The sequence below is a fragment of the Salvia hispanica genome, chromosome 1 (assembly GCF_029641045.1).
Source record: "Salvia hispanica isolate PSC_SH4W2 chromosome 1, Shi_PSC_v1, whole genome shotgun sequence".
NCBI classification, from domain to species: Eukaryota; Viridiplantae; Streptophyta; class Magnoliopsida; order Lamiales; family Lamiaceae; genus Salvia; species Salvia hispanica.
In genome coordinates, this window is record NC_142692.1 from 9367062 (window position 1) to 9392660 (window position 25599).

General features: G+C 33.9%; 3 protein-coding genes and 1 long non-coding RNA gene across 8 annotated transcripts; 2 read left to right on the forward strand and 2 right to left on the reverse strand.

Moving 5' to 3' along the window:
• The first annotated feature begins 7185 nt into the window (after positions 1 to 7185).
• On the forward strand, positions 7186 to 8221 carry LOC148933204 (uncharacterized). Its single transcript, XR_016134444.1, has 2 exons — positions 7186 to 7412; positions 7986 to 8221. It is a non-coding gene; the product is annotated as an uncharacterized LOC148933204 (long non-coding RNA).
• A 4525-nt stretch (positions 8222 to 12746) lies between these two features.
• LOC125221311 (uncharacterized) lies at positions 12747 to 14045 on the reverse strand. The gene is made up of 3 exons (XM_089059527.1): positions 13834 to 14045; positions 13368 to 13707; positions 12747 to 13061 (listed from the first exon to the last, which is right to left on the reverse strand). Exons 1-3 carry the CDS (start codon positions 14043 to 14045, stop codon positions 12747 to 12749), a joined length of 867 nt encoding a protein of 288 aa, XP_088915653.1.
• A 2555-nt stretch (positions 14046 to 16600) lies between these two features.
• LOC125219999 (transcription factor GAMYB-like) lies at positions 16601 to 21198 on the forward strand. 4 transcript variants are annotated; one of them, XM_048122101.2, is made up of 5 exons: positions 16601 to 16726; positions 17173 to 17270; positions 18276 to 18632; positions 19665 to 20574; positions 20679 to 21198. In XM_048122101.2, the coding sequence occupies exons 3-5, from the start codon at positions 18285 to 18287 to the stop codon at positions 20939 to 20941; spliced, it is 1521 nt and encodes a 506-aa protein (XP_047978058.1). In that variant the 5' UTR covers positions 16601 to 16726; positions 17173 to 17270; positions 18276 to 18284; the 3' UTR covers positions 20942 to 21198. The 4 variants fall into 4 exon arrangements, with proteins under 4 accessions (XP_047978058.1, XP_088925621.1, XP_088925620.1 ...); XM_089069494.1 differs by lacking the exon at positions 16601 to 16726 and adding an exon at positions 16737 to 17070 and having other exon boundaries at positions 17163 to 17270; XM_048122100.2 differs by lacking the exon at positions 16601 to 16726 and adding an exon at positions 16737 to 17070.
• Positions 21199 to 21285: 87 nt separating this feature from the next.
• Positions 21286 to 25252, reverse strand: LOC125220000 (BTB/POZ and MATH domain-containing protein 4-like). Of its 2 annotated transcripts, none has more exons than XM_048122105.2 (4): positions 24604 to 25251; positions 23217 to 23562; positions 22757 to 23033; positions 21286 to 21686 (listed from the first exon to the last, which is right to left on the reverse strand). In XM_048122105.2, the coding sequence occupies exons 1-4, from the start codon at positions 24993 to 24995 to the stop codon at positions 21499 to 21501; spliced, it is 1203 nt and encodes a 400-aa protein (XP_047978062.1). In that variant the 5' UTR covers positions 24996 to 25251; the 3' UTR covers positions 21286 to 21498. The 2 variants fall into 2 exon arrangements, with proteins under 2 accessions (XP_047978062.1, XP_047978063.1); XM_048122106.2 differs by having other exon boundaries at positions 21405 to 21630; positions 24604 to 25252.
• Positions 25253 to 25599: the final 347 nt, after the last annotated feature.

The window sequence follows — 25599 nt, forward strand, 5'->3', positions numbered from 1 at the left end:
TATATATAGGCATGCTACGATTCAAAATAAAGCTCTAATTGGACATATTATAATTACGGAAAAATTAATTGCTTGCGTTTCTAAAAAGTACAAATCTTGCACTGCCTTAGTTTTTGTTATTCTATATTCTAATTAAATTAAATATTTAATTAAAATTTTAAAATTACATAATTTAAATTCTATACTTACGTAACTGGAAATTATAATTAACATAAAGAGATAAAAAATATAAGCACACACATGAGAAAAATAGTACTCCTCCATATTTTAAAAATAGAAACTCCTTTCATTTTGGACCGTCTCTTAAAAATAGAAACTTTAGAATCTTTTTATTTTTTGACGTGACCCTACAATCCACTAAGGCCATCTCCAACCATTTACACCAAACTCAAATCCATTTTTGAGTATGGGTCACACCAAAAAGTACTTTTACTCCAATCATTTACTCCAAACTCAAACCCAAAAGAATATTCCATATTCTTATACTTTTTACACCTTATCAATATACCTACATATTTATTTTAAATTACATATTAGTCCCACAATATTTTTAATTATGTAAATTAAATAAGTATACAAAATTTTCTTATTAATATATTTATATATTAAATGTACTTTATATATTCAAGATGAACCAAATGACTATGCAACTAGAGCATATTCTTCGTACTTCGACAATATTGGAGGATCCGGTTCTGATTTACCAAATTATTAGATTACGTTTTTCATTTTATTATAATAATTTGTTGTTCGTGTTTTATTTTATTTTAATGCATTGTGTTTAACTTGCTTTCTTAATAAAGACTTGCTCTATAGTTGTGTGACATCCATCCATAGCTCTTTAGTAAAAATGAATCTCAGCTAAACAACTTCTAAACTATTGACTCATAATTGAAACTTTTAAACTATTAATACGGTAAGCAATAATAACAAGATTTTTTTAGCAATATTCATTCATATATTTGTAAATTTATTAGTTATTATTTGCTAAAAAAACATAATTTATTATAATATGGTCAGCTTGCTGATTCTTTTTTAATTTTCTTATGGAAAAATATTTGCAAAATCAAATAGAGAGTGTGTGTGTGATCAGATTTTCTAGACGTACGACACACGCCAACATATCTCTACTCAACATCCATAGCTCTACTCAATATTTGCAAGGAGTGTCGGCTGATTCAAACTATCAAGAACTACAATACACAAATTATGGCCGGCTGATTCATGAACCTCCAAATAATATAAAGGACTATTATGCAATATTTAAAACTTTTTTTGCAGTAGATACTCAATTTTGGTGTTCACTTCAAAATTTGGTGTTGTTTGATTAAAAAACCCAAAAATGGGTATGGGTATGGAGTATAGTTGGAGCACATTTTTACTCCAAAAATGGGATTTGGTGTATGGTTGGAGATGGTCTAACACTTACTTTCACTAATTTTTCTCATTCTCTCTTTTTCTTTATTGATTTTTTTCATTTTATTTCTTACTTTATCAATTTTTTCTCTTACTTTACCAATTATGCATTAAAACTCGTATCATTTCAAATGTTTCTATTTTTCAAATACAGAGGTAGTACTATATCAAATAATAAAACTAAATACTATTAATAAGTACTCCCTCCATTCTATAGTAATGAAGGCGTTTCTTTTTGGCAAGAGAATTAAGAAAAATTGTATTACGTGAGTTAAGTAAAGGGAGAGTAAGTGGAAAATGAAAAGGGTAGATAGATGAATAGAGAATAAAGTAGATGAAGATATAATAAAGTAAGAGAGAGTAAAATAGGTGTAGAAAAATGACTATATTATTATGGAACGTACCAAAATGGCAAAATGACTCTATTACTATGGAACGGATGGAGTATATGCACGCAAACAACACACAAGGTGACTCAGTAGCTACGGTCCTATTCTCGACAAGCCAACGAGTTGTTGTTGATGCTCTAATAAGTTATTAGCAATTATTAAAAATACAACAAAAAAATCACTAATGGATCACAAATGGTCTATACAACAAAAGAGGGCACAGAAATGGAACAATTTGAAGAAAAAAAGATGTCTAGACTATGGTTGTTAAGCACTTAGAGCCTTGAAGTCAGAACAATTATTGACAAAATAGAGACTGTGACAGTACTACACCGCACATAGAATAAAATACTACACCGTCGTAAATTCGTAATGTTAGGAAATACATAATCACATATACTCCTAGTTCTTTCAAATCTAAAGAATAAATTTTTATGAATCTAAAAAAAATGTAATTATATTTGACTCCGTTAGATAATCTCATAACTAGTTATCTAATTGATTTGTCCAAACTCCAAAATAAACTATATCTATATTAATGCACTTGGAAATATAACTATTAGTAAAAAATTATTGTACGTCACCATTACCCAATAGTAAAATTAATGTAGATAAATTAGCTTCTAAAAGAAGTTTTAAATCTCTATAACTAATTTGTTCATGGAAGAGTAGCTGATTAGAGTTTAATGGTCAGCGAAAGAGTTTAATGATCAGTGAAAGAGTGTTCAAAATTAATAAAGAAAATCCTCGATCCAAAAAATCCTCGGTCCAAAAAATCCTCTAGACACTGGGTCTAGGAACTCAAAGAACCTTGAGCTACCTGTCGTTGGGCACACAACCGCTACCTTAACTCCCCATTCAAAAACCCTCAACCCGCTTTAGCTAAGAAAATTAGTAAACATGTTCAAAGACCCGGGAACTATTTTTGGCTGCTGCCACGCAATTTTTGGGGTTGAGCTTTAATTCCTAGACTTGGTAAATGAAATATTCTACTCTAACAGCTAGATCTAGGCAGAGACATAAAAACATGCATAATAACCGAAATAAAGCGAGACAATTACTGGACTAAGCAAACAGCTTCCTGAGCTAACCTAGATCTGGTATAAAACTAAACGTGGGGACCATTTACCAAAACAGTATAGTACGACTGAAAAGCTGCAAAATAACTAACTTAAGGACTAACTAACAGCGACATCATCTTCTCCAACTTTTATCTTGGAACAACCAGTGAAAAACAGAGCACAAAGAAGATCAAAGCAAAGTGAGTGAAATTAAACCGATAGAAACGAAGAACAGGTAAAACTAAAGCAGATCTACGACTACTAGACAAGGCAAAACAAGAATTCAGAATTTAAACAACAAAATCAAGTGAAAACAAGCAGATCCATCCACGAGACGCTTAATCCACTCCGGATCCAAGCCATCCACAACAATCAAACATCATTTCCATCTCCGATCCTTACAAGTTTATGTAGATTCAACCGATTAACAACAAATTTCTCACAATCCATGTGACATCCCTGGCCCGAAACATGCATCAATTTGCATATCATGAAGTCGAAGAGGTGGAATGGGAAACAGAGGAAAAGATGAGAAAGAACTATCCACATCCATTTACTGGTTAGCAATTTCTTTGAGTACGTTAACATAGAGAGGAATGAATTTTGCGGACAAAATTCTTAAAGAGGGGAAGAATTGTGACATCCCTGGCCCGAAACATGCATCAATTTGTATATCGATATATATATTTATTATTGCATATTTATATGTTCTATATATAAGTGTGTATGTGTACGTAAACTTTAGATAGCAAAATAAATGTGTGTGTGCATGAGATAAAATAGTACTACTATTATGTACGTATATATATATATATATATATATAGGGTTTTAATCTACCAAAAGAAGCCCCTAAGTATAGAAATACAGACCATATATGGTCCGTTAGATCTGGAGATGAATGGCTACGATCTGGATTGGTCAACCATTTCTTTGGGTCATAATAGGAGTGTTCTGTGTCATGAAAGGGTAAAATAGGAATTGCAAATATAATGAACCGCCCTTCCGTTTTTTAAGAGTTGATTTATTGGGATAATTACTCCATATGCTATTAAGTTGATTTTTCAGTTCTCGCACCATTCAATTCATTCTCTCTCACCAAAAATTCATCACAAATTCCAGAAACCGTACAATTTCGACTAAATTTAATCCAAATCGACTGGGAATCAAATTCACCAAAACCCTACAAAACTCTAGGCACATTATCGGCGAAGAGGGTCTCGTCTGGGCATCAAAATCGACTTCAAAATGCAACTTGTCAAGCACGATTGTGGAGCGTCTTCTCCAACCATGGTGGACACAAGATCTTCTCGGACCGCGCCTCATGACGGAAAAGGTTTGTAAGTTTTTTTTACAGTCTGTCCGAAACCCAAATCTGACCCAAAATTCAAATCCTTTGTTCGGTTGTAACCTAGTCTATCAACGAAATACTGTGAAGACGAAGGCATCGCCAAAACCTAAGGACTAGAAAAGTATGTCGAATACATTTTTTGGGTTATTATTTGATGGAATGAAGTTTTTTAATTCTTTTTGTACACTTTGATTTTTGTTCGTGGGTTTTTTATTAATCTGATTTTTAAAAGTTCGTCACTAAACACTTGGATTTGGTATCCAGGTTAAACATATATGTATGTATATTATGTACCTCTGTTTTCTGAAGAATGAATGAAGGCAGATGTGATTTACTATTATAATAGGACAAATGTGAGATATATTTGATGGAAAAAGGTTATACTATAATGCTTTGTTTGTGTAAATGTTAAATACTAAATTATTGATTCTTCATATACAGCACCACAAAAAAAACATCTGCAGCTTTTGAAAAATGGATAGGAAATGAAAAAGATGTTACGAATTCTGGAAAAGGTGATTAAACACAAATCATAACTTAATATCTCAACTACACAATTGTTGTTTATTAACGAGTAGGCCGCACTATTAACCTCGTTTTTTTTGCAGCGAATTTGGAGGCAAATACCAAAGGGATGGAACCAGCAACAAGCGTAAACATTGCTGACAAAGGTTGTAAATATGAATTTATTTGTTTAACACTTTGGAATATAATTTTGAACACATAGATTAGTGAGAACATGTCATAGTATGTTGAGCCTTTGGTCTTTTTAACAAGGTTAAAGTTATAAGTATTCACCTTATGTACCAATGTTTTTTGAGAATCGCATTTGTTGCTGTTTCAGATATGAGTTGGAGAATGATAGGTAATATTGAGGACAACGGTGTTTATTTGCTAAGACACCTTGAAGTCTACGTGGGTGAAAGAGAGGGTCAATAGAATTATGGACTATCGACCAAAAACTATGCGAAGGAGAGCTAAATACAATCGTGTGTTGATGGAGGACATAAATAATCATTGCGCATTATTGAATAAAGATGCGCATCCAAACACTATGCGAAGGAGAGCAAGAAAACAAAGATCAACGTAGAAAAGATGATAGCAAACTACGGATCTTAATCACTAGTTATGTCATACCTAAAACTAATGAAAAATGTTGTCCATTTCTGTATTGATTACCACTATTTTCATTAAACGATGTTTAGATCTTGTAATTCTCATTTTATGGACCATGTTTTATATATGTCAGCTTGCTGATATTTTTTGGAGTCTCTATGTACCCCAGAATTAGTCGTTGAGTAAAACTGTACTCTGAAACACCTTGTAATACTTCCTTCTTGTTTCATGCGTACGAAATACAGTGTGATAATAAATACTCAATACATTGGGTCATAATAAATTAATATATGAGTCATACCATTGTATGGTCAACTAGTGTCATAATAAACCAACATTTGAGTCATGACATAACATTAATGAGTACTAGAATGTATTCGACCATTCTGATCGAAATGTTCATTTCAAACAAAGTGAAGCGAAATACTCAATTCTTGTAATGTCATTATCATATCAAAATAAACACAAAAGTATTACAAACGCAGAATAAACAAACAACAACCCAAAACATTGTCAGCCCTTTTGGGTCATAATAAACGAATATTTGAGTCATGGAAACTAAGGGGTCAATTGGGTAATAATAATCCACTATTCGAGTCATGACACAAAACTATTGAATACCAGAATGCCTCATACAATACACGAACTGAGTAATTTCAAAAAACCTGACAATGAACTGAAGTTACTTAAAAAAAAAAGAATACAAGGTATCAAACTTCAGAATCTCTTCTAGACTACCGTTTTTCTTTCTCTTTGAATTTGTCGCAATTCCTTGACTCGTGGTGACCCCACTCCTGACATTTCTTGCATTGACAAAAACATGTCATAGTTGCCCCATAACAAGGTAATACTTACATTAGTACTAATACTGATAAAGACTCAATAATAAAAATAATAGATAATAACGTTATATCATACTAAGAGCGGATTGAGGTCATACAGAATAATGTCATAATAAAAAGATAAATAAGTTATGGTTGTAACATTAATAAAACAAAAGGATAGATAATTCATGGTTGTAATATTACTAAAGTTATAGTCACAAAATTAAAATCAAAACCTGTATTCTCAAGAATGTCATCGGAGGATAATTGATTATCTACAGGCGAAGTAGATGGCGTTTCGGATCCAATTTCGAAAAATATTGGATCTGGCAACAAGAGTTACAAATGTAACAGATTGATGCAACGACGAAATGTTAAACGAAAATAGGTAGTTTTCGAAATTGTGGAATGCAAACTCAAAGGCTGTGAAGACGAAGATAAATTGAAGATCGTATGAATCTTCATGGAAGATATGAAGGAGAGAAATTATGGATTGTTAACTCACATAACTCACGCTGATGATTAGTTAGTGGAGAGAGGAATATGCAACATTATAGGAATTTCCATAACCAACGACATCATGGATTGACAAAAGTAACCTTTTATGAATATTAGTGATTAAATTAATAATATCTGACAAATTAATCCAGCCATTAGATAATCATATCTTAAGATGAGATTAGCTAATCCTATGGACAAGAAACGGTCCGTATTTCTTTATTTAAGGCCGTACTTGTTTTGATCAAAATCATATATATATATATATATATATATATATATATATATATATATATAAAGTTGAAGATATGTGCATGTTTTTGGATAAACTAAGGTTTATAGACATTAGATAAATATATGGTGTACGTGGCACAGCAAATAAGCATTTTAATATATTATTGTGTTACCAAAACTTTTATAAAAGTTACACGTTTTAGTTTTCATTTATACGTGTTTTGCTTACAATATACAAAATAAAATATAAGGTGAGCCACTTAATTACGCCGTCAATGTACAGGACTATATAATATTTTAGTTCTTTCTTTTGAAGGATGAGAATTAGGAAGGGAGAGGGGAGTCAGCTTCGGTGTACATATATTTTAGGACAGAATGCTATTAAAACCAAAGTATAAAGAGTAGAAGAAGAAAATAGTAAGGAGAAGATTATTTAGGATTTAGAAGTAACATCTATATATAATTTGAGAGTGATAAACGAAGAGAAGGGATCGAGCTTTTGAATAGTTTATCCATCATAATCAGGTGTGTATAAATCACACTTTTAATTTTACATATTTTATATACTTCTTTGCTAGATGTTAAATAAAATTAATAATTTGATTATATGACGTGACTCTGATATAATTATGTGTTATTTGATATTGATGGTGAAATATGATGTGGATATGTGATTGATGCAATAGATATGTTTTGCATATGGTATTGGAATTAATTGAATCATTTGATTAAAGAGGATATGTGATAGTCATGTCTTGGATCTGAAATCATAGTGGACATATTGGGACCTTCGGGTCAATCATATTGGGACCTACGGGTCAATTCACATTGGGACCTACGGGTCAAATCATAGTGGGACCTTCGGGTCAAATCATAGTGGCATATTGGAAATCCCGGGCAGATACCATACTTGAACTATCACAGAATAATACTGAACAGAGTGGCATATGCATATGTATATGGATTTAATTTTAATATTTGTTGATTATTGTTTTATATATTGGTTAAAGAGTATGTTTGATATCTGGCATGTGGAATTAAAGGTAAGGTTTATATACACTGAGTTGTGGCTCATATAAACAACTAATATTTTTTCAGGAAATAAGATATCAATGAAGTATTTGGTTGAGATGAGTCCTAGGAATTGCACATGTTATCAGGGTCGGCGGCTGACGCGTTTTGGCAACCTTCTCCTCCTCATCATTTTTTTTGCATGTAGATAAATGTGTAGTACATAGAGTGGCGAGAGGGTCCCACTACGGTTTAGAATGTTTTGAAATATGTATTTGATAAATGTTGATTTTTGAAATGATATAATATGTGCGTTTTATGTACTTGAAACGTGGGTTAATTTATTTAATATTTATGAATTTATTTATAATAAGTGCATACGTCATAAGGGTTGAGGTGTGACAATCCAACTCCAAACTCAAATCAACCAATAATAATCAGCAAATCAAACCAACAACACCAAAATAAGATAAGCGAAACAAAAGTAGCGATATCCATTGCAAAATACTAAGTATTCAACGATAGTAACGAAATAGAGCCGAGCCTCGAACAGCGAGGACTCGGAGTGTACGTGAAGTAAACAGAAAAGCAAAAGATAATTGTTTCTTCGTCTCCGTAGAGACGGTGTTGCGACACAATCAGACTGAAATGTGAACCCCCGCACCAATTCCCCGTGAGTGTGTGTAGAGAAGTGAAAACTAAGCTAAGAGCTGAAAAGTGATGATCCTCATGTTAAGCGCATGCTCTTATTTATAGTGGACAGAGCTTCTAGACTGTTCCTGTGATCTTCATTTTGCCCTCTGATTCGATGCTCCTCAGTCTAGTGGCTCTTCCTCTTTCTGCTTAATTTTCCCCGCTAGCTTCTTCTCCCCGACAATCTTCATCTTCTTCTCACAGAATTTAACTCCATAATCAATGCATGAAATTGGCCTTATCATTCATATATTTCATGTGGGTGTGTTATTGATAAAATCTTTTAAAAATGATCAATTATTATGGTTTGTTGACATGAATTTATTTTATTTTTTAATTATATTTAACATTGAAAATACTATTAACAATAATATTTATAATATGATAAATAAGATTATATATATTAAAAATAATAATAATAATAGTAGCATGATCAAAACATAATAATGATAAAATGCTCTATATTTGATTAATTATAATAAAATTATTTTGAAGACCTTAATACTACTGACCAATTAAATTTTAATCAATGTCTCAAGTTAGTTGAGTTGTTATTTCATTTGGATTTTGCCAATATAGTTAGGCCATTTGCATTTTTGAGAAAAAAATTTATTTTCACATTTACTTTACTATCTTATACTACTACTTTATTATAGTATTTGGTAACCCTTTATTAATAATATTAGTATGCAAATAATAATAATTATGATATATACTTACAATTTAAATCTACTCCATACTTTGTAATTTTATTTGTATTTTGTAAATCAAATTTATTATTATATACATAAATTGTTGCTATACACATCTATAGATATAATCATCTGTACAATAAAATTATTACTCATATTTGTAAAGATATTGATGATATTTCTTTGATTATATATATTACTCCATTAACTATAATATTTAATAAATTTTAATTTTCAGTATTAGATAATAGCAAGTTAATTATATCAAATAAGTTTTAAGTATTATTTGCATTGTGATTCTCCTATCTTTAGTGTAGCTACATGCCGATATTGTATTTGCTCAATACAGAAAATGCATTTTGCCTCTGGCTATGTGTCTTTAGGTTCAACCAGGGCTTCAAATCATAGACAATAAATTCAATCTTACTTGCGCTTTGCACTACCATAATTTTACTGCTATTCATTTATTATATACTGTATTTTTTTTTTTATTGCAAAAACTTATGATTTATTGTTACCATGCTAGTATGTTTTACTTTTATGTATATGAATTTGATGTTAATTTTTTTTAATATTATAACAAGTGTGATTGTTCTCCTTGTAGTAGATATTCAATCGTCTTATATCTTTTTATGTGCGTACATACATCTATTGTATTTCAAATTCTTGTAATGATCATATAGTAATAGTATTATGTAGTTTCGAAATATTAATTGAGTATGCATCGCACGAGGGTGGATGCTCGTATGGAATAGAATTATAGCCAAATATTTTAATAATTTAACGAAAATATCCAAATATTTGCATGATTTAATAACGGCATCCAAATATTTAGTTGTAAATTGATATTCAATCTTTTACGTACTTATTTAAATGAGTAAACTATAAAAACAGTTTGTAGAAAATAGAATTTGTATTTCAATAGTCCATGATAAATTTTATTAGCATTGATAGATCACACACATAGTAGTAATTATATATTGTAGTCTTTTTACAATATGTTTGGACATTGGGGTTCACTCAATGAACTTTTTATTTGTACATGGTTATAATCAAACCGCTCTCTACAATTCTCATAATTAGGTTTTTTATTAATTGACAAAGAATATTGAAGTTGATTGTTATTTCCGAGAATGTGTTTAGAATCAGACGATTATTATTACTCATTTACTTATGTGTTACTGATATCTTTGCAAAATCATTGGCCACAAAGCGTTTCTATAACTTTGTACCGAGATGGACATGATCAATATATATACTTCAACTTGAGGTAGAGTATTATAGAATAAGTATCTCATATCGATCATGTTTTCATAGTCAGGCCTAGTGTTTTATAGTATAGAGTTCACCAACAATAAATACGTGCGTAAGTTTAAAAATATTGTTTTAATTAAAATTGTATTAAATCAATGTCTATTTTTATAATATTTAACTTGAATTTATAGTTCAAAACTATTTTTATATTATTTGGATAGTTAGGATTGGATATAATCACGTGGGCGATAAAAAAAGAAATTAAATATTACTACCAGATTTTAAAATTATAAAATATTACTATAAGATATATATCAAGACCATGTTTATTTGACATGTCAAATGATTTTTAGGAGAATGAATTTTGAAATATGTGTCATAACAATTCTACTTTCCTGTGCTTAGAAAAATACATAAATTTTATATTTAATTTAAATTCTAACCTAAAAATATAACTAATTTTTTTAATTAATAAATAACAATAATAATAATAATAATAATAATAATAATAATAATAATTTCAATATTATATTCTGATTTTCGTAACCAATTATCAATTAAAAATATAATGTTAGTACTTATATTATTATATTTATCATTACAATGGATAATTTAAATAATAAGATTAAGATTTTCTTAATTTATTATTGTAGTCGTTTAATGATATCATATTGAATTTTATTAAGACTTTATCAATTAATTATTAATTTAAAATAAAATAAAATATATATAAGTATTATATTTATATTATACGATTCATAATATAAATAATTATATTATACTTTTTAATAAATTAATAATAGCAATATAATCATAGTTATTTACTATATTGAAATTAAATATGATTCATAATTTTTAATTATATTAAAAAAATTAATCAATTAATAATAGTAATATTATTATAAAATTATATACTAGTACTATTTAATATATAAGAAAAGTTAGGAATTAGAATTTTGGAAAATTGTACTACTTTCTTTGTTTATTGGAATCCGATTAAACACTGAATTTTAAAATTAAAGAGTCAGATTACTCTTCTAGATAAAATCTTAAGCAACAAACATGCCATAAGAGACTACTTTCTTTGTTTATAGGAGTCCGATTAAACACTGAATTTTAAAATTAAAAAGTCAGATTACTTTTCTAGACAAAATGTTAGGCAACAAACATGCTATAAGAAGTCGTTCATAAATCAAAATACATCTTTCAAAAACTTTAAATCTAAAACCACTAATTTTTTGAAATAGTTCTGTTCAGATATTACCAAATTAAAATTTCACTAAAAATACATACTTGAAATAATCATCATATTTAAATAAAAATACATACTTGAAATAATCATCATATTTAAACTAAATTAGTAGTGGGAGCTAAGTAAAAGTGAGAGCACGTTTAAACTAAAATAGTAGTGAGAACTAAATTAATTAATCCTTCTTTAGAGTTTTGAAAAAGTACTTCATAGTAGTATGAATATATAGAGTTCAATAGCTTCTCTCATTGTAATTTGGAAAGTTTATTTGCTTATTGATTTGTCATCTAATATTTTTCCTTTCTTGTGCTTGCTTAATTTTATGATAATATTTTTTGCACGCAGTCCTTTGTAACGTTTGTTTTGCGGAAAGTAAAGAGTTACTTTTTGCTGAAGATTCCATGTTTGGTAATTTATTAGAGCATCTACAATAGTGTGGATGTCTCGGCGGATATTCCGAGGGACATTCAGAAACACCTCCTGCCACGTCATAAAGATCTTCCACTACACTGCCACATCATAAAGGACATCCCACTGCACAGGGGCGGACATGCCCAAGGACATCCCGACAGACATCCACAATAATAAAAGTTCACAAATTTACCAAATTAAACAATTTACGGAATTAAATAATTTACGAAATTTAAATTTCAACACGAATGCGGACGGAGAAAGTGCAATGATAATTTCATTAAAAGAAAGTACATTTCAAAAAAAATACTACTTCCGTCCCGCTTTAGCAGTCCCATTGACTTTTCTGCACTCGTTTTGTAAAAATGATAATAAATAGTTAAAGTGGAGAAATAATAAAGTGAAAAAGAGAATAATGTAGATAAGACTCTTCTCTATATTATTCTCTTTTTTACTTTATTATTTCTCCACTTTAATTATTTATTATCATTTTTACAAAATGAGTGCAGAAAAGTCAATGGGACTGCTAAACAAATTACATTATAAATATCAACGACGACCCCTCCGCGTCCATTGCTCTTCAATTATATCGTTCTGGAGTCGAATATGGGCTTGTCGTTGGCCCATGTCGGCGAATGCACGGACCCACTCGACCTCTCCATTGGGTACCCCCATACGTACATTGGCGGTGGCCACGCCGTGGCTTGGACCGGCAGCATCAACATCATCACTGGTCCAATCCGTCAGTGTTGGACCTTCATATTCGACAAGCATGTTGTGCATAATAATACATGCGTACATGACATCAGCGATGCTGTCAATATACCACAGCCGTGATGGACCCTTCACTGCCACCCATCGAGCCTGGAGCACACCAAATGCCCGCTCCACATCCTTGCGCGCTGCCTCATGACGACTCGCAAAATAGATCCTATCTTCTTCTGTTGCGCATCTGATCGTCTTCACGAAGACGGGCCACATATGGTATATCTCATCCGCCAAATAATAGCCCATATTGTGCTGGTTGCCGTTGGCGACGAAACTGACGGCCGGACCTACGCTCATGCACTGCTCGTTGAAAAGGAGCGACGACTGGAGGACGTTGATGTCGATGTTCGACCCGACTACTCCAAAGTACGCATGTCAAATCCACAACTGGTAGTCAGCTACCGCTTCAAGGATCATCGTGGGATTCTTACCCTTGAAACCAGTAGTGTACACCCCTTTCCAGGCGGCGGGGCAGTTTTTTCCCGGAAACCCGTGCTGACTCTCGTGCATATCCATCAGAGCCTGACAATCTTCGGGGGTAGACTTCTGAAGATACCTTTCCCCGAATATCTCCCTAACACCCTCACAAAAATACTGCAAACAGACGCGGGCAGTCGTCTTACCGACGTGGAGGTACTCATCGAACATGTCGGTCGCACCTCCGTATGCCAGCTGTCTGATTGCGGCAGTGCACTTCTGTATGGGCGTGTGGTCGGGTTTACCAACCGCATCCTCCCTCATCCTGAAATAATCGTATCGACGCTCTAAAGCACCCACGATACGCAGAAATAGCGGACGACGCATCCTAAAACGTCGCCGAAACATTTTCTCCCCAAACCGCTGCTCCGGTGCGAACTAATCCTCATACAACCGACGGTGTGCAGCGATGTGGTCCCGGGGGACTATAGCTCGACAATGGATGGGTCGAGGTACCACCGGCTGCTGCTGCTGCAAGGCCGCTTGTAACACGCGATTTATCTCCCTCGATGTAATGGCCCGCAACTGCTCTTTAATTCGCCGGCGTACGTCATCAGCACCCTCACCACTACCACCCGCACAACTACCACTAATACTGGCCATTTTGGATATAGTAAAAGAAACGTAGAGAGAGTCTCGTTAAAACAAGTGGTGCGAATGAAATGAAGTTCAACGAGCCGTATATATAGAGTAAAAAAAAAGTCGGGACATCCGCCGGGAACTCGCAGTGGCGGACGTCCCGACGGATGTCATCGGAAATCCGAAGAACTCCGGTGTCCTCAACGCACGTCCGCATCCGTCGGTCGATTGCCTAATGGCGGACATCCCGCGCGGACGTTGGGTACGCCGGTCCAACGTTCGCCAAGACATCCGCCGTTGCGGATGCTCTATTGGCTTGTTGAAGTAAGGATAGTGTCTCCCTGAAGTTAACTTTGGATTTTGTCTTTTATCTCATTAGAAGGAATATATGGCTTCATAGTAATAGTAATAAACGTAATTACTGCGTAATCTTACAAAGTACTCATTGTATTCCATAATAGTGGAAATATTTCTTTTCGGTATGAAAATTTTAAAAAATTGGGTTAAATGAGTTACGTAAAGAAAAAATAAAATAGGAAAAGAGAAATTAAGAAATAAAAAAAGAATAAAATAAAAGAGAGTAAAATGAGTGAGCAGAATAAAATGGCAAAATGACTCTACTTCTAGCATAGAGTGAATATATTATCGCAGTGCACCGCGGTCCATCTAATCCCAACTCTCACTTTCTCCCTCATATCTATAAATATATAAAAGGGAGTTTTGGGAATAATTACATAAACGCCATTGATAATATAAAAAGATTTTTCTAATATACTTCCTACTCCATATTATTAAATTTAAACCTAAATGAAATATTAATACTATGACTTTTCATTTTTTTTTCATGATTAACTACCCACTAATGACATTCATTACCACTTACCCACTAACTTGTTAACTTCATGATTTAGATTTAATAGGTCCAACACAATTCAAACATTTAAGAGGATAATGATTTCCAAAAAGGAATAATTACATGAATGCCATTGATAATATAAAAAGATTTTTCTAATATACTTACTACTCCATATTATTAAATTTAAACCTAAATGAAATATTAATATTATGACTCTTCATTTTTTCATGATTAACTACCCACTAATGACATTCATCACCACTTACCCACTAACTTATTAACTTCATGGACGTTTAGTAACTATGATTTAGATTTAATAGGTCCTATACAATTCAAACATTTAAGAGGACAGTGATTTCCAAAAAAAACCGTAATATAAATTAATGTGATTATTTGGTTTTATTATTTGATGGTTTATATATATTTTTTTATTTTTTATGCCATCTTACAGGACATCATTCGTTTTCCAAGGTTGCCCGGGTTCCTTCACCGTCCCTTAGCATAGCTGATTTCAACGCTGAGAGCTCCCAAGAGCAAGGAAGGGTATGCTGCCATTGGAGGTGGTTCGCCTCTGCGTAGAATTACTGATGAGCAGGTATTGCGGTTTCATAAGAATTTTTGGTTTCTCCCTTTGCATTTCCATGATTCAATCGTGGCATGGTTGATTCGGGTTCACAACGATGTTTCCTTCATTTTTGCAGGCTAATGCGATCAAGTTGGCTCTGCAAGATCTACAATATCTTCACACAATGTGCAATAAAAGAAAACGATATTAGTTCGTCCTCTGCCCGCTATTGTGGATGCTCTAAGGTCCCTAACCATACACGGTAACTAACATATAGCAATTTATATTATAAAAGTCTCTATTTTTCTGTGTAGTACTATAGTAGTATATCATATTTCGATATCATTTATACAACAGTGCTAGAATAAATATATATACATTTATACTATATTTATTATTGTGGACGTAAATAAAGGTAAATTCAATAAGTACTAAACAATAGGTTTGAGACATTGTGGGAAATATAGTAATGGGCATTGGAATCGATATTTTGAATATTTGGCAGCTACACGGGAAGTAGGCGATGCGGGGGATACTATTAGGGTATGCAACCAGATTTTTTTTTCTTCCGGCTAAATGCATGCATATTGATATCGATTGTAAATTCCATGCTATTTTGCTGTATTTTTGTTGATGATTTTGATCGATTATTCGATTTGGCTATCTTCTTATACATTACTTTTATTGATATGTGTTTGTGATTGATCTTTTGTAGTATAGATCTAAAAGTGATTTAAATGATATGTGAATTGTGTGCAAATTTTAGTTTATAAACTTATTTGGTTATATAAGTTTTTATTGGTACAATAAATTGCTATTGTATAAATTTGTGATTCCAGAACTTGAAATAATAATATTGTTTCTTATTAATTTTTTCTTTTGTTTGATTATATATTTTTTAATAATTATTTTTTATTTTATATATTTATGATTTCAGATTTCATATAATAATATTTTTATGAATTTATAAAATTATTTTATAGTATAAAATAAGTTTAAATAAAAGAAAATGGATAAAGGTGATACATAGTCAAAATTAAAATGGCAGTATTTCAGGATTTCAGATTATTGCCTTTGATTAGCTCTCTCCTTCGTCTCTCTCACACAGCACACACACTCACCATGAGATATAAAGTGTCGAGCATTCAAGGCTAGAGTTCAATCAATCAACACATAATAAAAACAAATCATACATGCAAGTCACTACGAATAAATGAATGGCCAGAATTGGAGATGTGTGTTTATGAGTTTCTTTGCATGCAGCTGCAATCAATCTCAATTGAGGTTTTTCACCCCTCAAATCTCTTTCTCCATTTTAGCTTAGATAATTATATTCTCTCGTCTCTCTCTGATACGGAGTATATATTTTTATTTTTATTTTTATTTTTATTTTTTTGAATTATATTTATATTTTCAAATTTTCACATCGTATCAGCTTTATTCCTCTCTCTTTGATTTTTCTCGCACACATTTTCTCTCTCTCCATCTATTTTAATGAACAAGTGGATCTGGTGTTTGTTTTAATCAATTCTTGACTAGGGTTCTGGGGATTCTTAAATATTGTTAATTTCAATTCTCCCATTGTAACGATTCTGATTTTGTCTGACCTTCAACAAAGATTTCAGCTGGTATTTTTTTTATTTTATTCGTCGGAATTTGGCGTAGATTTGAGTTTGCGGCATTGTTTTCGTTTATTTTCTATATTCTAATATTAAAAAAGCCTTTCCCAGGAAACACAAATGAAAAAAAATCGAGTCTTGGATTCTACGATATAAGACACTGGATTTTCATCTGGAAAGATTTAATTTGCAGAGGTCGCTGGATCCAGGTAGAGAATATGAATATTATAGTAATATTCTTTGTATAAAGTTATTGTTTATGCTAATTTTATGTATAATTGTTAGAGATATTTTGTTAATTTGGAATTATATTATAATGTTAGATATATAGAATTCAATAGCTTCTCTCGTTATTTGGAAAGTTTTAATATTTTTCCTTTCTTGTGCTTGCTTAATTTTATGACAATATTTTTTGTACGCAGAAGTAAAGATAGTGAAATTGTAATGCTTTTGACTTAGCATTCGTGGAAAATCATTCATCAGCCTATTTGTTAGTGAGGATTATAAGTAACCGGAATCTGATTTTCTTTCCGTTTTGTGAGTTTGAGTTATAGGGATATGTCGGACAGTCGACTCTTAAAATGTGTGAACATTTGGTGTGGTCGTTTCCTTGGTTTATGATGATGTGCTACAAAATTTCAAATTTTACTCCCTCTAACCTGACTTACGTGATGCATTTCAATGAGACGAGAATCAAGAAAGTTGTGTTTAGTGAGTTAAATGAAGAGATAATAAAGTTGGGTAGAGAAAAGTGGTTAATATTTACCAGAAAAAAATGAAATATGTCACTTAGCAAGGGACGTCCCAGTAAGGAACACATCACTTACCTTGAGACAGAGGAGTAATTATTTTGTAGAATTTTAGAACATGATTAGCCTCTCAAAGACACCATTTTTTGCATTGGAGAATCGACCCTATTGACACGACGCGACTTGTCCAATTGTGAATGCAGCGTGTGTTATGTCTATTATCTCTAATAATGTGTGGTTGCTTCATAGTTTATATGGGTATAGAACTTTTCGGTGATCTATATTTCCTCTCTCTCAAAAAATCCATGGTGTGTTGGGTTGTTAGGTAACTAGTTTTGTGTGAGAGAATGAGATTGCACATTTTGGGTTGCACAAAGTTTAGAATTATTTTTTAGAAAACCATGCATCATGTCCCACATGCTGCCTCGCTCTATAACTTTTGATTCTTGTTATTTTGAAAATTAGGAGACGACAATGTCGTGTGAAAGTGACGAGAGGAATTCCAACAGTGGCACAGATCCCCCGCCTGTTGACGATGGTATTGAAGGGAATGTCGGTGGGAATGGCCCACTTAAAAAAGGTCCTTGGACTACTGCAGAAGATGCAATCTTAATTGAATATGTTACAAAACATGGAGAGGGAAACTGGAATGCAGTTCAGAAACACTCAGGTCTTGCCCGCTGTGGAAAGAGTTGTCGTTTGAGGTGGGCGAATCACCTCAGACCAGATCTTAAGAAAGGTTCATTTACAGCCGAGGAGGAGAGTCTCATAATTAAACTCCATGCCAATATGGGAAACAAATGGGCTCGAATGGCTACTGAGGTGTGTCCCAATGCTTCAATTTATTTTCATGACTGGTCAAAAATATCTTGGCATATGTTCTATCTGTTTCTGCATTTAGGATGACATTTCTCATGCCATCATTTCACTGCAAATAAGCATGTGCCTTCTACAGCTGCATCTGCATGGTAATTTAATTATGATTGTAGGAATAGTCATATCATAGTGTGATAATTAAGCATGGAACCATGGATGCCACCACCAATAATGCCGAAGTGTGCCTTTTGGGCAGTTCATTTCTCATCCTGATGCATCATCTACAGCTGCATCTCCATGGTTTTTAATCAAGATTGAAATAATAGCCATTATCAATTGATACAGTTAAAAGATTTCCCTGTAAAGTTCGTATGGTTATTTTCTAACACTGGTTCCCATGCACGCAACCTCATTTGATGCCAAAGTGCAATAGAATTTAGGCAGCTTGCAATGGAATTTAGGCAGCTCCTAGTATCTTACCCTATTCACCATATTCTAAAATCATTTACAGTCTACTGCCTCACTAAGTTTAAAATGGCATTGCATGGTATTTGTTTGTTGTATGGCATCATTGTAGTTAAGAAATATGTGGACCATCACCCACTTTCAAATATAAAGGAATGGAATAAAGATGTGCATTGTATATGTGATAGATAGAGATAATTTACTACATGCACAGGTTTGAAGTTTGTGGGGCTGTAATGGGGACCATCTTCCGCCTTTAAGGTTGATGTGTACCATTTATTCATTATTTATTTTGAGTTATAGCTTTGTAAGCACATGTGTTATGTGTGATATTGCTGGTATCGATCCCTTAGTAACAAGATATATTAGAGTTTAGCTATGATCTTTCATCCCAAAAGATACAATAAATAGTTGCATCTTTCCCATATCTGTTTTAACTCTGATGAAAATATTTTGCTCCATACTTGGTCCTTGGAAAGACTTAATGGTTACATGATGAAATACTTTTCATGCTTAGAAAGGTGATATTCAGTATATTGCTCATCTTCTCATCCTTTTCATCTCTACTGGCAGTTGCCTGGCCGCACAGACAATGAGATTAAGAATTACTGGAACACCAGAATCAAAAGAAGACAACGTGCTGGCCTACCACCTGATATCTGTGTGAAGTCGTTGAACGATAACCTGCAAAGTGACGATACGAGTAATTTATCATCTGGTAATCTGCATCATCCAGAACTCAAGTCAATTCACATTCCACGAGTGGAATTTAAGAATTTTGACGCACAGGGCCTTCTTGATTTTCCTGCTAATAACTGGCTTGATATTTCCGCAAGTAGCCTGCTTACTCAGGGTCCAAACTCTCCATACGATAACAAGTCCTTGCTCCCAGCAGTTCATCCATCCAAGCGTTTTCGATGGTCCGAACCAGTGTTCAATGGCTTAAATGCTCCTACCTGTAATGTTTTCCCTGGTGGGAATCAGTACCATATTGATAATTCTACACAAATTGGTAAATCTTCGGTGTTCTCTGCATATGATCATAATCCTGTAACTTACCATGCAAGAGCTTCGAGTTTACCTAACGGCAGCCATGCCGTCTCAAATGGCCACTCTTCTTCAGAGCCTTCTCGGGCAATGAAGCAGGAGCTCCCTTCACTCCAAACTCAGATGGGTACTTGGGCCTCACCCTCACCCTCTTCTCCTTTGCCTTCTGTTGATACCTTACACCAAACGCCTCCAAATGAGCAGAATAGCGGTCTATTAGAAGCAGTAATCAATGAATCAGACGCTATAAGAAACTCCAAGAGCAACAGTGCTCTGCACACTCCACATGATTCCACTATTATGGATGACTCAGAATATACTCTCCACGAGTTGGAATGGGAAGCATATGAAGAACAAAACTCTTCTTTAGGTCATTCTTCCTCATCGGTGTTCAGTGAAAACTCGTTCGATGAGCCCTTTTCCATGGGTTTTCCAGGTACAAGTTCCTTCTACACAACCTTCATCGCTCTTAGTACCGCTGAATTTAATCATCCGTATTTTTTCCTAATGCTATCTAGCATTACTGTGATGTATTTTTAGTTAACGAAGAAGCAATGAACGGGGCTCGAATGCCATATGCTAATAATGTTGAGACAAGAAACCAGATGATTTTTTCCAGACGGGATTTCTCAGTTGCCTCAAACTGCTTGGGCGCAGTGGAACACAAGCTAAAAGATGCAGCAATATTTCTTGGTGGCGATTTGAGCAGAGAAAGCAAAGCAGTCGATGCAGTGGAAACTTCATCTACTCCAGGCTACATTGATCATGATTTCGGTACTTGGAACATTGTGCCTAACATCTAGTCCACTGGTTTGCATTCGAGAAAACTCAAATTTTCAATAGCCTCTGGATATGTCTTCTATTTTCTATTTCTGTGGAACAACTTTCTGGCCTTAATATTGGGGGCAGAAATGGCTTATTTTTCAAGAACAATTCTATGATGCTTGGCCATTGATGTCTAGCTGGCAAACAATGTAACTTTGCACATTTGTATGTGTTTCATTTCATTACTCTGTACGAGAATATTTTGACAAATATCGACCTTGATATTTGTTGTTTCTCTACGTTCTTGCCATTTGATTAAAGCATGCATTCTGTCACTTGATTTCAGGCACTTTCCATTCATATTTGCCGGAAAATACTGCTATTAGCGTTCTTCGTAACATTGATTTCGAAATTTCGTATAAAAGCACAATCAGCTACAGTACATTATTCTAGACAAACTTCACGAGACATACAGCAAATGTAGCAGCTGCTCTGTTACTATAATTTTCTGAATGAAATACGACACACATTTCTTGCTAATTACAGTTACAGAAATATTGCTCACCCCGTATCTACACATTTCCTACTTCCAAAATTAAGTTCGTTGCCTAACCCTCCGGCCACTGTTGTCACCACCGTCGGAGAGCTGAGCCCACACACTCCCAGACTTGCCACCACCATTGCTGCAGTCTTCATCACAACCAGCTACCGTCTTCAAAAGCTCAGACTGTAGAGATGGGCAATTTTCTTTAAGATGTTCAAAACCATCCGAACGCATGACAGCTGCAAAAAGAGTCATTCATGGTAGATTGTATGTTGCAGTGAATCAATATACAAAACTAAAATACATGGTGGTTACAATCGTAGCTGGTTGAGTCGCCTCAGAACTAGATCACACATCATCGCTTTCCCCAAAGTGTTACTAGAAATAAGGTACAAACTCAAAGAGCATGGAGAAGAAGACAATATATTGTCCACAACGCAAGTCAAGTAACTATTTTTCCCATTTTAAAAATAATAGTGCGTACAACTTAACTTATCTCATCAATAAAACTAATTTTAACTATTACTCCCTCCGTCCGCCATTAGGAGTCCCGGTCACTTTTGCACACTCGTTTTGTAAAAATGATAAAATATAGTTAAAGTGGAGAAATGGTAAAATAAGAGAAAGAATAATATTGAAAAGAGTCTTCTTAACATTATTCTCTCTCTTACTTTACTATTGCTCTACTTTAACTATTTATTATCATTTTTATAAAACGAGTGCGCAAAAGTGATCGGGACTCCTAATGGCAGACGGAGGGAGTATCTCACATCAAATAGTTTCATTGAATTAATGAAACTAACACAGACTAACAAATGTTAAGTAGATAAGGGAAGAAAGTAGAAAGCAGAAGTAGGTGATTTAAGCATGAAATGATCTCGTTTTTATAAATAAATAAATACATCGGGTAATGCCCCAAACAAAACCAAAGAGCTCGGGCATTGGCTAAATTTAGACAAATCTCTTAAGGCCAACACCTAAGGGGAATCGTGTTTCCTCCAAGTTAGGATGCTACTAAGAAGAACAAACATACGTATTCAAATCTAGCTGAGAAATACACATTATCATCTAAAATCTATTGGCACCATGATATAGAACTTCAATATATCTGCACTGAGATGATGTTTCCATCTCATTCTCAACCTTAAGTGTTAGTAAAAAAAGATATTAGCCTAGAAATGCCAAATTAATAGCACAAATTTAATAAGGAACGGAGCCAGTGAAAGCAATGAGAATCTCCTCTTTTATCAGAAATAACAAGATTCCAAATTATTCAAGGGGTAAAGAAAGAAACCCTCAAGTTATATACCTGCCAGGTTCTCAGCGGCAAATTTTAGGCAAACATCTTTCAATTCTGCAGCATTGTAACGATCTGCCAAAGAAAGTACTTGTGCAACTGAATTTACAGATATATCCTTGCAAAGATGAGATTCACATATCCTTTTGAGTCTTTCTAAGTCATAATGATCAGCTACAGCCAGCAATTTTCCGGTTAAGGTGTCAGCTACCACTGAAGTAGAGCAAGAGCTAGATGCTATCAGCTCATTTTCATCCAATGCATCTCTGTAGATAAAGTGCAGCAGAGCCTGTCGTGAATCAAAGAATATTATCATGTATTCAACTTTCCCCATCATGGAAATGAACAGACAAGTTATTTCATCAACCTCAACAATATAAGTGCAGAAATAGCAAATTACCATAAGCTAACTATTAGGTAAGATGGTTACTCTGGTAGAGCCAGAAAGAGCAGATCAAAACCATCCACTCACCTTAAAAACTTTAGGTTCCATGTGTGGTACCATAACCTCTTCCACTTCAGTATCTACTCCTTCAAGGAGTTCAGACCGAAATTTGGGGGAACGGGCAGCTAATACCAACTTGTGGGCATGAAATTTCTCCCCAGATACATTGAATGTGATATCAGAACCTTCCATGTTTTCTAAAAGCATGCCTATGTCTGACCCAATGTCAGAATCTGGAACCTGAATAGAGTGTAACCTAGAACAATCAATAGCAGAAACAACAACTCCAACAGTACAGTTGATTTTCAAGCAATCATCTCGATAATAATCTGACGTTTCAAGCATAGCTCTCCTGAAAAAACGCTTGTATCCCCTGCATTAAGGCACAGAAGAAGTTAAAAACATCAATTTAGAAAGGAAGACAAGGTTCATGAAATGCATTAGGCGTATTCACATGATAATAAAGAAAGTTCAAACTTATGTTCCTGTCACAAAACCTCAAAGTCCTAGATAAAAACCTGGGCATTAGCTTAGACTTAGACTTCTGAGTCATCCTCCAGATTAATTTTTCTTCCCAGCTATTTAAGGTAGAATCTCTAGCAGCTTTAAAGTACTAGGAGTAATACAGGAAGAACCTTAATTGTCCCAAAGACAGCAAGAAATTCCAAGTTAACGGTACTACCAACTAATTATCATTAAATCCAAAGACAGAAAGAACCTTAATTGTCACAAAGCAATGAAATGTACAATAAGAATTTCCATAACATCGTTTGATGTATATTTCTAGGTGCTAAACCATACTGGACAAACTAATTAAACATGTTAACAAATGTGGAGCTGATCTTAAAAACCTGATAGTCCAACAGGAACCACTTTTTCTTATTCCAACAAGGCAGTTTTTACTTTATTCATGTAATTTCAATATTAAATAGCCATGACATATATTCCACCATATGGAGAAATGTCTTACATAAAAGAATGTAACCAAACAGTCATTATTAGCCAAAACATGTGTGAGTAAAAAATTTAAGCTCTTTTCCGTATCAACATTTATCAGGATAATTTCAAGTTTTCAACCACAGCATAACAAAATAGTAGTGTAGTATACACGAAGTCTAAATCTCTTGAGAATGCTACTAGGCTGGGAAAAATGCAATTCATGTGGAGTAAAGCAAAAGGGTCTATTCACAAAGATTTGTACAACGGAGTAATCTATTTATTAACAACATTGGAGCTTATGCTTCAACCAATAGAATCAGTACGCCCAAAATATAGAATGCAAACATAATCGTTTGTTTTAAAAAAACCAGTAAAGCATTGAAGAATCAATTCAGATAAAATCACATAGCCAGCAAAACATAAGCTGGCTATCAGAATAAGAAGTTATTACATCCTGATGCAACAATAAACTCACCACATGCTACCGCGGTATTTAAGCGTATAGGGGCCGCTCTCGAGCGACCTATCGAAATGGCTATGCACCTTATGCTTCCCTTTCCCGCTCTGATCCATTAGCGTGAGCTCGAAGAGCGCCCGTACATCAGTACCCTCGCTGGCCAGCGCAATGAACACCGACACGTAGGTGGAATTATCCTCGGGGTTCTTCCCGTCGGGATAGAAATAAATCGCCCATTTGTACCCTCCCACCGTGAATTCTTCGCTCGCTATGTGTTTCCCTACGCCCATGCCTTTCGCCAGAGAGTAGCCCTGTATCACAAACCGGTGCGACCCGTTCACCGTCTCCGTGACCGAGCTGGAACGCGTCGGCGATGTCTGGTTCGGCGTCCTATCCGGCGTTTCGGCCATCGTGGAGCAGAAATTACAATTGATTTCCGGCTGTAACGATCAGGCTAATGGCATTGCGTGTGTGAATGGCGATGAATTGGAAGGGTGGAGACGATTTAGGGTTTTCTTAATTAAATGGTTTTGGGGATTTTTTATTTTTCGGATATTTTATTTTCTCTAGGTGGGTGGGAGGCGATAATTGAATTTGGTCAGCCGCCGGAATATAATTGGGTATTGTATTTTGGTGGCGGAGAAGGCGCTTTTCATGTTTTCAAAGAGTAGACGTAAGCCAATTCACCTACATTTCTTCGTATTTATTTATAAACTTATAGGAGTACAAATAAATTAGTCTGCAATCAATTTCAGTAAAATTAAATTAGGAATTCAGGGGTGCCATCACTATTAATTTACGACTATTCCCTCCGTCCCACAAAGATAGTCCCACTTTGACCTGGCACGGATTTTAAAAAATGTAATGAAAAGTGGGTTGAAAAAGTTGGTGGGATGTGGGTCCTACTTTTAAAGTATTAGTTTTATAATAAAATATGAGTAGGAATGAGTTAGTGGAATATGTGACCCACTACCAAAAATGATAAAAGTGAAATGGGACTAACTTTGTGGGACG